Source organism: Anabrus simplex, chromosome 7 (assembly GCF_040414725.1).
Source record: "Anabrus simplex isolate iqAnaSimp1 chromosome 7, ASM4041472v1, whole genome shotgun sequence".
Classification (NCBI taxonomy): domain Eukaryota; kingdom Metazoa; phylum Arthropoda; class Insecta; order Orthoptera; family Tettigoniidae; genus Anabrus; species Anabrus simplex.
In genome coordinates, this window is record NC_090271.1 from 255,734,153 (window position 1) to 255,747,664 (window position 13,512).

The following is a 13,512-nucleotide window of genomic DNA, read 5'->3' on the forward strand; positions in this document are numbered from 1 at the left end:
TAATAATGATATTTAAGCTAAGAAACCAAGAACTTTATTTTCAATAGTATACACTCGAGTGCCTAGGGTAAGCCCCGAGGGACTGAGTGGGGATAATATGTTCTCTCTACGGTTAATAAAATTAAAAAAGAAACTTTTCCCTTTGCGAATAATAAGTAAATTTATTACGAGGTTTAACTTTATTTGTTGTTTTACTCTCCATATTCAAATACAACTAAGTACCATACCTTGCAAAGCACATCTGCCATAATCATTCTTCCTTCTGCATCAGTGTTTCCAACCCTCACTCGGGCTTTACTGCGAGCAGTGATCACTTCATCAGCAACATAGGAATTCTCACCAACACTATTGCGAACCATGCTCAGTGCTCCAACCACTTTTATACCTTTTGGTTTCAATTTATTCAGCACCTAAAATAAAACAGAACAAGAGCAAGAGTGAAAATTAAACTATGAACGAAGAACGAATGATAAGACAAATTATGGAAATAGTACAATATGGAATGAAAGAGGATGAGAAATGTTCAGATGAACAGACTTGGTTAAGAAGAACTTTAACACAACAGAACTTGAAGTACTGTGATAGGTTAAGAAATGGCCGAGAGAAAGTTAATGGGGAGGAATAATATTTGCTCTGACCCAGCTGTATCTGTATAAGGTAATGTAGTGGTGTAACTCTAAAAATTTTCACTAGGGATCCACGGTTTCATTTTCTTCATCTAATAACAGATGGTATTAAAAATGATCTAACGTCACAGTAATACCATATTTACTCGTGTAATTCTCACTATTGCAAAATTTACACACCCTAATATTTTAAGGTCAAAATGGGGGAAAGTTTTATTTTGCGTATTAGACACACTGTTTTCTCAGACATTTACTGTACAGTTCCATAAGCATTGCAAAATATAGGTGGCTAGTAGCAGACTTTGTATTTTGAAACATGGTATTTCCAAACAGTGACGCTCAACTACTTCAGTGTGAGTCAATGCTAACCTGATGCAGTAATGCTCTGTGCAGTCTGTTAGGAAAATATATATTCTATACGAGTGCTTTGCATGTGTTCTGAGATCTTGCGACTATTTGTTATTAAATCCACAATGAACAAATATGCAAGTAATACTACATTGTATAAACTCACAATCAATCACACGGAGGTTCATAGGAATAGGGCAGCAAGTTGTAAGTTTTCAACGTCCAAGTGTAATGTGAGGTACTGGTGGAAATAGAAAAATGCACTTCAAAGTACCAACAAGTGTCAAAACAGAAATGATCTGTGGAACTTCTACACATTTGGGACCTTACTTCTTCACAGATAATTGAAAACAGTTTTAAGAAGACTGGAATCTCGAACACACTAGATGGGAGTGAAGATTATTTGCTCTGGAAAGATGGAAGCGGTGATGCCAACAATAGTTCTTCCTGTAGTATAAATGACACACAGCATACAAAGGTACAGATTTTCTTCTATTTTACTGGTATGTCATTATTACAGCCCGGATTATATGTAATTACTTATTCTGTTCCCATACATGTACCTTCAGAAAAGCTCAAATGTCAGCAAATCACACTAAAAGAGCCATTATTCCATGAGTTTAAAGTTACATATTTTGATAAATATTACATATTTTAAATATTTTGAAGGATATTGCACATATGAAAGACAACAATTCTTTTTCTCTAATTTTACATTGATTTAAGTTTTAAATTAAACACTGGAAAACAGTTTAAAAAGACTGTACGTCTCTAACATCTAAAAATAATTTAATAATTTAAAGTGAAGTATTCTGTCAAAGAATCGCATCCCTTAGCTACGTTGATGGTCTGTACATCCCTTAAGAATTAACGGTACAGTGTGAAGGGTGGGTCAATGACATGTTGCTGCTACTACTACGGAGAAAGACACAAAGTAAAAGTTACCCTGTGGCAGGGATGACCGCTTGACAAAAACCCATGAATGAAAACACTTGCTCGAACCATGTACTGAGTCACAGTTAGTGAATCGCTATGGCACCAGTTGCATCCCAACTAGCATCAAAGTTAAATGATTGGATTTCAATTGATGAAGCCTTTAAAAGTGAGGGTAAAATCGTGCTAAGCAGAGTATGTGATAAATGTATCGGGTGCTCGATGAAGTCACAATTAGAACAGCATTTAAAAATTTATTTTCATGAGAGAAATAAAAAATGTGCTCCATTGAAGAAACAAGTTGTTCTTACACAAAGGGCACTGGCACCTTCTTCGTCTTCTACCAGTGAATTTATAAAGATTTGTCCATGGCAATGGCCACTGAAAACATACCATGTGTGCCATTTCAATGTTAGTAATGAACATCTTGGAACAAAAATGATGATGTTGATTGTTGTTTTAAGGGGCTTAACATCGAAGGTCATCGGCCCCTAATGGTACGAAATGAAAGAACAAAAATTGCAAAGGCATCCACTGACCAAAATAAAAATAAAATACGGCATGAAGAATGAATGGATGGACAGGAACTCAACAAAACACAAAACAAACAAACAAAAACCAGTGGATCAGACTCAATACAGATTGAAAATAACATTATTACCGACCAAGGAACCACTTATAAAGCACAATGATGCTTGGTGTCTAAAGGGGGTGTTAAATCCACGTCTAAGGCCCCACAGAATGGTACATGTCGCGAGTAAAATAGAACCATGGTATGTGTCATGTTGGGGTATTAATCAGAAGTAGCGAAGACTCACGGTATTCCACAAAAATGGTACTACTCACAAGTATTGCAATACGTACAAGTAACGCAGACCTATGGTGTGTCTCACACAATGGCCCAACTCAGAGTCAACGCAAACCGAGAAGGTACCCCACCTAGGTGTACTAAACACGGGCGCCGGTATTCCCGTGGTGTTCCTCACATAGTGGGTACTAATCACAGGCAACGCAGACCCACGGTGCTGCTCATATAGTGGTACAACTCACAGGCTACGCCCAGACCCGCGGAGTTGCACACATGGGTACGACGCACGGGTACTGGAATCCACCAGGCCAGGCTTTAACTGCTACTAATCACAAACCTATTTCGTACCGAATTTAGTGGTACTACTCGCAAGTACAGGCAACCTATGGTGTTCCCCGCGTGATGGTACGATTCAGAATTAGTTTCATGGTTCTAATTCAGTCAGCCCTTGGTCGCCCCTTTTAGTCGCCTCTTACGACAGGCAGGGGATACCGTGGGTGTATTCTACATGTGCGTCCCCCACCCGCAGGGGGTAGTGTGTTTGGTCCGCGAGAGGTATTTTATTTCCCTCAAGTCCGCCGGCAAGCCGGTTAGGACCCCCCTATCCGCCACCTGGGACGCGCCACGTGGGAGTATCACCTCTCCCCCTGCTACGCCTGCGTAGCAGGTTCGTGGGGAACAAAAATGGATGATATGCCGCGGGAACATTAGAAACAAGACGCAAATCTAACCATAAATGTTGAACAGATTGTATTTTCATCAGGGATAAGCCGAGAAATAACATCAAGAAGGCGGTGAAAAAGAATGAAAGATACAAGATTGTTACAAATTTATTATTACAAAAATAATTCCAGGAGAAACCAACTCAACCAGAGCAGAACAACATATTAACATGTAAAGGAGACGACGTTCATATAAGAAGGCTTAAATTTAAAAAGGAAATTGAGAATTGAGCGAGGCTAGGGAAATACTGTATGTCTGTGCAGCTCCCTTAGAATGAAAATGTATCTACCAGTATCATTCATCATTTGAAATACGCGCCAGTAACTTCATGTGAAGTTGAAAGGTTTTTCCTATATACAAGAACATCCTAACAGACAGAAGGCATTCGATGACTGCAGAAAATTTGAAAAATATTTAGTTATTAATTGAACCTCCAAATGAAAATTAGAGGTTGAATAACATCTGCACTTTTAACTTTTTTTGGTTTTGTTTCCTTTTTTTGTGTGTACAAGAATACATCAAAAAAGCTTAGTATTAAATTGCACATTTTTTAATTTATTACATATTTAACTATATATTTTGTCAATTTTAGCTACATATTTATGTACATATTTCTCATTTTTATATTACATATAATCCATGCTCTAGTCATTATATACTGATGTGATTGATCCTTAGCTAATTTGTATTTATTTTGCTTCAGGTGGTATTGCCAGCTTGAAACTGGAAGAACATCTTCCCAGTACCTACAGCCTACTTCAAATTCGTATGTTCAACTTGCCAGATGTAAGCTTATGTTCCTAACTGCTCAGAAGAAAACAGATGCAATAATTTTTGTAACTGAGTAAAAATGAAAAGAAATGGCTTCAAATATTGCAATAATTTTACTCCAAATGATTAACAATTTATATGTTTTAATTTTATATGTTTATATGTTTTAATTTCAAATATTTAATTTTTTTACATTTATTTCCTTTCTTTGTAAATAAATTTTCTGTGCAACAGAATTACACGAATAATTTATGCAACTTGATTTTTTTCCTAAGTTGTTAGTAAAAAATGAGCGTGCAACTTACACGCGTAAATACAGTAGCATATTACAAAGGTCGTATGCTCCAATTATACATCCACACACAGGTGAAATATACAAAGCAGTGGCAATTATTATTTTAAGGGAAATATAATTGTCCCATTTTAACTCTAACTGGAAGAGATCTGATCCTTCGAAGAAAACAAAAGTTGGCAAAGCGAAGTCTGTTAGGAAATCAGAAAGCAAGATGCCTGGCAGATGTAAGTGAAACCAGCAAGCTGAGAGCCCCAGGGAGAGACCACCCCTTTTAGAAGCTTGTTTTAGCTATTTGCTTTACATCGCACCGACACAGATAGGTTTTATGGCGACGATGGGAAGGGAAAGGCCTAGGAATGGGAAGGAAGCGGCCATGGCCTTAATTAAGGTACAGCCCCAGCATTTGCCTGGTGTGAAAATGGGAAACCACGGAAAACCATCTTCAGGGCTGCCGAGAGTGGGATTCGAACCCACTATCTCCCGGATGCGAGCTCACAGCTGCGCTCTCCTGACCACATGGCCAACTCGCCTGGTAGAAGTTTGTTACAACTGTTAGGGAATACTTTGAATGCATTCTATCCCCAGGGAGAAAGATGTTGACACCAATATCCAGAAATTAAAGGAAAAAAAATACCTGCGATACTACAGACCCACCAGGCCTTGGTCTGCCAAACAACTGCTGATCAGCCTAAACGCTCGCAAATTACGAGGCGACACGTCAGCGTGCGGAATCCTCTCAGCTGTTATTCTTGACTTTCCACCCTGCCGCCGCTATCTCACCATCAGAATGCTTCTCAATTGTTCACATGTAGGCTGAGTGGACCTCAAACCAGCCCTCAGATCTAGGAAAAATTCCTAGCTCAGCTGGGAATCAAACCTGGAGCCTCCAGGTAAGAGATTGTAGAGATAATGATGAAGACAGAGGGATATTATTTATTACTACAAATAACAAACACCAGCTTCTTGAATGTTCAGACTGCCAACAATGGAGACAGCAAGCAAATAACTCCTCATACTACTAAGAGAGAGTAGTGGTAATTATGAAATAATGATATGTGTGGACAATAGCAATACAATTATTTGAATAGAAGAGAACGAAGAGAAAGGTACTGTAAAAATTGGGGGCCAAGATCATGAAACAGTGGAAACTTTCAAATATTCGGGAAGTGAACTGATGCTGGATTGGACTTAGGTCAGTAAAAGGCTACAACATTGATAATGCTTTTTAATTTGATCTGGAACAATGAAGTACCAAGGAACTATAAAGAGGTGATATATATTACAGCCCTACATGACATATGCAGTAGAGACCTGGACATTGACGAAAATACAGAACAAAATCCAGGCCACTGAGGTGAAATTTTGAAAAGAAAGAGAGAAAACAGGGATGAATTTTTGTACATATAGTAAATACTGATAACTAGAGCCTGGATTTCCATGCAAATGCATGTTTTTATATAAGCTAGTTACACTTCTCAAACTTTGCAGATATTCTTTTTATGGCTTAACGATTCGAAATAACCGTTCTTTTTCCGTGCATGTTTGCATGTTTTGACCTTTTTAGGAGAGAATGCATACATAATGCATATTTTGAAGATTTTGGATTTAATAGCGAATATTTGGACGTTTATATTGCATAACATGACTTTTCTTCTGACTTCGGTGCATATATAATGTTAATTTGCATGATAGTGCCTTTTATGAACGCTGGTGTGCAGAATTTGGGACCATTTTCCATGTTATACAGTACGTATCTTACCGAGAGACAGAGAGAATGTATTTCTGGCATCCTATCTGACAACCAAAGTTAGTACATACAGCAGAGGTCCTATAATCCAATTAACCTAGCACTTTCTTATCTGTTGCCTGAGTAAACAATGACGTAAGCCGGAAGTCCCCATGTCGATCTCTGTAATTCTGAGGAATAAGGTGTCCCAGTTATACATTGCTATAAGTTGAACCTTAAATTGTGCATTACTCATTGACGGCTCATTTGTTGTACCTCTTGTATCACACTTCTGTGATGCCGCGTTACTGAGATAGCATCTTACAAACCTTGGTTTTGCACCGAACCCTCTTCTGTTGTTATCCTGGAGTTTCCTACCTGGGACTCTCTAATCGTCACACGTCTTTGTTATCGTAGCAGGCAATCCTTACCAGTTATTGAGCACATTCAAAAGTGTGTGCAGTCATCGCACGGAGAAGTAGCTGTGGCAGCTGGAGATATTGTAGGTCGAACAAAATGATCCATTCAAATAATGACTTTGAATTCGTCAAGCTTATGCAAGACGGATTGTTGCAAAAATGCAAAAGACCTACAATTTGACCTCAATTTGTCCCAAATGTCTTCATTTAAGTGTGCACCTGTCACTTCTTGTGACGTAGAAAGATCATTTCCTGTGTTTAAGAATATGCTTACAGTTAAACGAATGACCTTAAATTGATGATTGGGAGGAATTATGGTAGTAGTTGTACAATATTTCAAAAGAAACTGAATTATGATAGTGCATATTTTCCAGTTTATTGTGCAATTTTTGCCATATTATAGTGCATGAATGCATGCATATTTTGAGATTTGACAGTGCATGGAAATCCGGGCTCTACTGATAACAATGTAAACAGCGTATATAATACCTAGTACAGTGGAACCTGGGTTCTCCGCTTTTGGAGGGACCACGAAAAAAAACGTACAACACAGGAAAACGGATAATTAAAGGAGAACAATAAAACTTTGATTTCTACCTATTCAATGCATTAAAAGCAATTATAAAATTATGATCTCATCCTTATTTTATTGCTTTAATTGTTAAAACAAAGGACATGTTTCATTCATATTTTGAACATCTTCAGCTATAAATATTCTTACAAGGTTAAACCGGTAACATTATTCTAGAACTTACACTTATGGTTTGCCGTTAAGAAACTTATCCATAATAAACATTAAAAAACCTCTTGAATATAAAGCGTTTATATATCACATCGTCTTACTCAAAACAATATGACTATTTGTTGAGTTTGAAACTTTAAAACCTTATTCTAATATTTAAAATACAATGCCATTAGTTAGTCTCTGTATAAATACATTTACAATCTGTTAAAATTGCTGAATGTCTTAAAATTATTTGTTGAAATACACATTAAAACATTTTGTTACAATTGGCATGAGCTTTTCCACACGTTGTACCATGTGGAAATGAAATCTTAACACACTCTCAAAACAGATGAGTTTAGGCGTGAATATTATAGTGCATATTATAGTGCATTTGTCCGTAAAATGACAAAAATGATGCACACTGTTGATTATAGGTTATGAATTTTGTTGTACTTTAAATATTTAACGTCCAATTTTTTCGAATTCATGAATTGCTTGTAGATTTTACCAGTGTAGGGTAATTCTACAGACGTAAGCAAGGACTCAGTCAAATGGTGACAGTCAAGTTTTGGTGATAAGCAAGTGGTAACTTCATCAAATTTTACGTAAGTCTGTTGACATCTCCCTTCTACTCCTGCTTGCATTTACGCTAGTGTACTCAGCTCCTCCCTCGTTTTTTTTCTTGACCTCTTCAATGTTGTCAAATCTGTGTCCAATTCATGCCCTTTTTCATGCATGGAAATACGAAAAAGTCGCATAGAGCCACGTCAGGTGTGGGGCAGCGGAACCATGCCATTTTTAGCCGGAAGCTAACAGAGATGGCTGTGTGTGTCGGTGCGTTGTCGAGGTGCACAAACCAGTCTCCTGTCTGCCACAAAACGGGTCTTTTTTGACGAACACTGTTCCGCAATCTTCTTAAAACTTCCCAATAAAAGGTTTGCATGTTGTTCACTTAAACTTGCCATCATTAACGAAACAAGAAAACAGCGCTATCAAAAACAATCACTGCAGATGAACAGAACAAACCAGGTCAACATCACAGGCGGCACTGAACTGGCAATGAGTTGCGCTATACAAGTCTAGCATCAGAAATGCGTACTGCACAAGCTTGGCCCACGGCAATGTTTTTCCGGTTATTTTTGGGTACCCCCTCGTATTAAATTATGCCCTCTAAGATTTAAGAATACAAAGGGAGATTTATTACACCTCCTTCAAACTTCAGAAACCTTGTTAACTTCTTTCATTTAAAGGATAATTCTGAGAAGCTTCAGGAAAAATTTCAGGCATGTGTGATAACTGGTAAGGTAAATACTTCAGAAACGAATAAAGTATTGCTAATACAGAGGTGCCAACCTTTGAAGTGGGTTATAAGTAATCACCCTCCGCCCCTCAGAAAAGTTTTGAGTCAAGTCCAAACATGCCTTCCTCCCTTCTCGATAATAAAAAAAAGGTAAACACTTGTCCTCATCCCGAGGTGGTGCAGCTCTTTTCAGGGCCCCCAATCGAGATGAGTTGCATGTACCATTTCAACCACACACCAGCCCTCCTGCTAGTCTTAAATTTCTGACAGTACTGGGAATCGAACCCCGGGCCTCCGAGGACGGCAGCTAATAACCCTAACCGTTACGCCACGGAGGCGGACTTCTCGATAATGATACCCCTTTTACCCTTCCTGACAGCAATCTATTCTAAAGTACATCATATTACACAACAACATATGCACACTACCTGTTAATTCAGTGATAAAACATTCTTTGTAACTTGTTTCGCATCGAGCAGATGCTTTTCAGTGTAGGTATTTGCGAAACATCCTTCCTCCTGTGACTGATGACATTTTTGTCCTCTGAACCATACACGATTCTAGTGTACATGTGCTTAATGTGGCTCTCAATTCTGTAAATAGAACATTACTTAAGAAAAGTAGAGTAACTCCTTCATTCACACAATAAATTTCACAATGCTTATGGGTAGCAAAAGGAAGTGATGATCGAATAAGTACTGTTGCCAACTCACAAACACTGAAACAAGGAGGGTTGATCAGAAATGCTGGAAAGGATTGAACATCTTTCCTTCTTTCTTTTTTTTTTCCATAGAAAATTACCGTATTTACGCGAATAATTTTAAAAAAATTTTGAGGCACGAAATTGGGGTGCGGGTTTTATTTGCATCAAGGTTGCCAATACCCTCCTGGCTCACCTAATTTTCGATGGTGAGTGTACAGTTATGCTTTGTGCAACCGTAGATGGAAGAGAACTGTCCCCATGTCATATTTAAATGGAAAACAATTCAGACTTTTAATTCTAAACTGACTTTACATTTTTTAAATAGTACCGTATTTTACAGAGTAATTTAAATTGAAAATTTCTCCGCGTCACGATAGAACGTGTCTTCTGGAACGTGCAGGGGTAGCTTTCCGCACTTCCGTTTCAGTTGGGTGTGTCTATAGTGTGTTTCATAGTTGAAAATAGAGTGAAATCGTAATTCTTTTGTATTCAGCGTATTAAGGAATGCCACAATATCACGTAGCAGGCAGTACGCAGAAGAGCAGAATCCGCGAAAACTGGCGATGGTTGGCATTTCTAAATTACAAGATGGCTGTTAATTTGAAATCACATAATTGGAAGTCCGATTTCTGTATTACAAAGACTTTGAATTTACAAGGTTTTACTGTATCGCAAAACTAACATCAGATTTCGCCGGTATGTCTATTTCAAGTGTTTACACTGCACAAGAGACCGCATGGGAGAAGTGTTTTAAACGTGGAGTGTGACAAACTTTTAATTTAGGAGAGGATTCTATAGAGTAGAACGCAGCCGGGTAGGCGGTTTGAAGAGGGTTGCGCACTAATATTTGCGCGCTTTGTAGTATGACGTGTTTCCGCTGAGCCAATAGAATCATTTCAGTAAGAAGTGCCTGTTTGTGCGGGTCACGTGTGAATGTTTCGAGTTTTACTTGCAAATATCATAATCAACGAATTTAGGAATTATTTGCGTTTGTACGATGGATCCAGGAAGAGCAAAAAGACAAGTATTGCATCGACAGGCGAGGGAAATAGTATTTAGAGTGTATTTTGTAAGCATGCAGCAGCAGGCGATCAGCGGTGGGGAGGTGAGGAACGCCATGTTCCCACCCCTCACCAAGACAGCACTCGCGTGTGGTATCGGCCTGCGAACTGTACAGAGGATAAAACAAGCTACGGAAATAAAAATAATGCAATGTTCCGGTCGTCAGGGAAGAACCCTAAGAGGAAGAAGCCAGTGACGGACCTCGATTTCAATAAAAATGTCTGCGTACAACAATATTTGATATATATTAAAACGGGGAATATTCTACGGCATTGAAACTGGCCCATCCTTCCTCAATATCTCGAAAATTTCCCTCAACACTTTCTCGGGGTTTAATGTTAAAAATTAATTTGGACTTTCAGGAAACTTTAAAGCCGACGAAAAATGTAGGTCATCGCTTTGGAATTAAAGATATAACTGGAAGAAAAAATGTTTAAACTTTCGTGATGTATGAGTAGCCAAATTGGCACCACCGCACGTCATACTTCTGTCTCTGTCTGGAAAATATATTTCCTGGCAGTGATAATGTATTTTATCACCTCAGGCAAAGCAGCTATATCCGTAAATTTACATGTTCATATTTGCGTAAAGACCACGTGGACCTTGCGGAGTGATACGAAATGTTTGTTTATGCCTACATTACTCTTTCGATGGAAGAAATTTTAGTTTATTCCAATTTTTTTCAAAATGAGGGTGCGGGCATTATGCTACGGCGGAGATTATTCGGGCAAATACGGTATTTTTTCGTGATAATGTCTCTTTTTCCGTAATAATTTTCCCTTTGACCATAATGCCGTAATCGTGAGGTGAAATTCGTAATAATTACGGACAACCCGTAATAGTTGGCACCTCTGTAATATGTTATAAAATTATGGAAGTATAGCGAGAGCCTTTAAAAAAAACAGGTCAAAATATGCTATGTGACCGATAAATACCCCTTTATTTTAATCAGAATTAACTAAAATGTGCTTGTTTTAGGTTTTCAAACAAAACTTAGAAATTTAAAAATATGACATGTCAAACTTTGGGACCATAATAAGTATGATAGGAAAGATAAGGCAAGACAGGGTATGAAATGCGGATGTCAGGAAGGAAATTAGAATAGAAATGCTTTTAGAACACTCGGGGAGAAGAAATAAACAGATGGTTTGGACATGTTACTGTAAGAGGATGGAAGAGGGAAGGATACCAAAGCTGATGAAGGAGGCTAAGATTGATGGAAAAAGAACAAGATAACACCCAGACTAACATTGTTGGACTCCAGCGAGAACAGCATAATAAAAAAAAAGAACTTTGATTGGAATACTGCTGAGGAGTAGCAATGGTTGTTGTATAGAAGAGAGTGCCATTAACAACCTGTCCTGGCTGGAGCTGGGAAAGGGAAATTGATTTTGATGATGATAAATATAATAAATAATTATACGGCCTCAGCTACTGTGTGCAGGGATTTTTATCTGACACCATCCGGCTGCCTGCTTGTCAATTTCGATGTTCCATTTTTCTCTAGGCCTAACAGATGGCAGAGTAAACCGAATAAACCAAACCTCTCTTGGGCATCTATAGCAGAATTTTAATTAATATTGCCAGGAAAACACCAAATGTGTCACCAGAGATCTTTAACATGCCAACGTTGTACGACAGTGTTGAATGGACATTCTTCTGCCTTTAAAAACTCAGACTGAATCTGCCAGGTTTGAACCCGCGATCTTAGGATATAGAGGCCAACACTACGATTGCTTCACAGAGGAAGTTATAATTATTGTAATGATGATGATGATGATGATGATGATGATGATGCAACAGCTTTGTAACAAAAGTAAACTTTTCCTGAAAAATAAAATACCCCTTGAACATTTGGAAACTTACTGGATGAACATTAGGTATTCATAAGTAAACAACATGGTAAATATTTTCATTTTCAGAAAGGGAACTGAAAATAAGCAATATACCTGCATAAAGCCAGCTACAGCTGCAGCACCACATTTATCTCTGGACATACCAGCCATAACTCCACCTGCCTTGATATCAGCACCACCCGTGTCGTAAGTCACTCCTTTTCCCACCAGAAATAATGTCTTATCCACAGGTGCAGCAGCACCATATGTCAGGTAAATGATGCGACCCTTATGACGTTCAATCACTAGAACATAAAATACCAACATTAGTAAGTACAATACACTGTACATCTTCATTATAAACTGTTATGCCTTTCAACATTCAGTACACAAGCCTCATTTAAAGTTAAAAACTTCATGATCGTTCCGTATTGAATAGAGAAATAAGAAGATGTACAATATTAGAAGGATCCACCTTTTCAATACTCCGTTGTAAGTTGAACTAAAAAGAAGTCACAACTTGTTTATTGGGACCGGTTTCGACACATTACAAGCGTCATCAGCAAAATAGTAAAATAGGGCAAGATATAAAGATCTCAAAACAACTAATACATTGAACACAGGCAAAAAATTAACATTGATTCATATCGTAGCAATTCAGTGAATGTCCAAAACACAATGATCGCAGTCAAGAGAGTAAACAGAATATCATTGTCTTGCGCCGAAAACAAATACTGTATAGTTGACGTTCACAAGCAGGTCAAGTATGCTTGTGAACTTCAACTATATTTGTTTTCGGCGCAAGACGATGTTCTGTTTACTCTCTTGACTGCGATCATTGTGTTTTGGACATTCACTGAATTGCTACGATATGAATCAATGTTAATTTTTGCCTGTGTTCAATGTATTAGTTGTTTTGAGATCTTTATATCTTGCCCTATTTTACTATTTTGCTGATGATGACGCTTGTAATGTGTCGAAACCGGTCCCAATAAACAAGTTGTGACTTCTTTTTAGTTCAACTTACAACGGAGTATTGAAAAGGTGGATCCTTCTAATATTGTACATCTTCTTACACAAGCCTCTGAAAATTAACTAAATGTCTCCACAATCCATTATTTATAACTAGCTTTATGGCCTTATTTAATCACTAATGCTGACTAATCATCACTGCCTTGGTCCATTATTCTCCTTGGTAAACTATCCTCTTCTATTCGTCTCACATGACCCCATCAC

At 37.9% G+C, this 13,512-nt stretch overlaps 1 protein-coding gene across 1 annotated transcript in view; it reads right to left on the minus strand.

Annotated features, from left to right (window-relative positions):
- Positions 1-13,512, minus strand: part of Dip-B (Dipeptidase B) — a 107,260-nt gene that overhangs the window by 59,105 nt on the left and 34,643 nt on the right. Inside the window, exons 7-8 of the mRNA XM_067151664.2 lie at positions 12,391-12,581; positions 228-410 (exon numbers count right to left, since the gene is read on the minus strand). Coding sequence (XP_067007765.2) covers positions 228-410; positions 12,391-12,581 — 374 coding nt within the window. The remainder of the gene's footprint in view (positions 1-227; positions 411-12,390; positions 12,582-13,512) is intronic.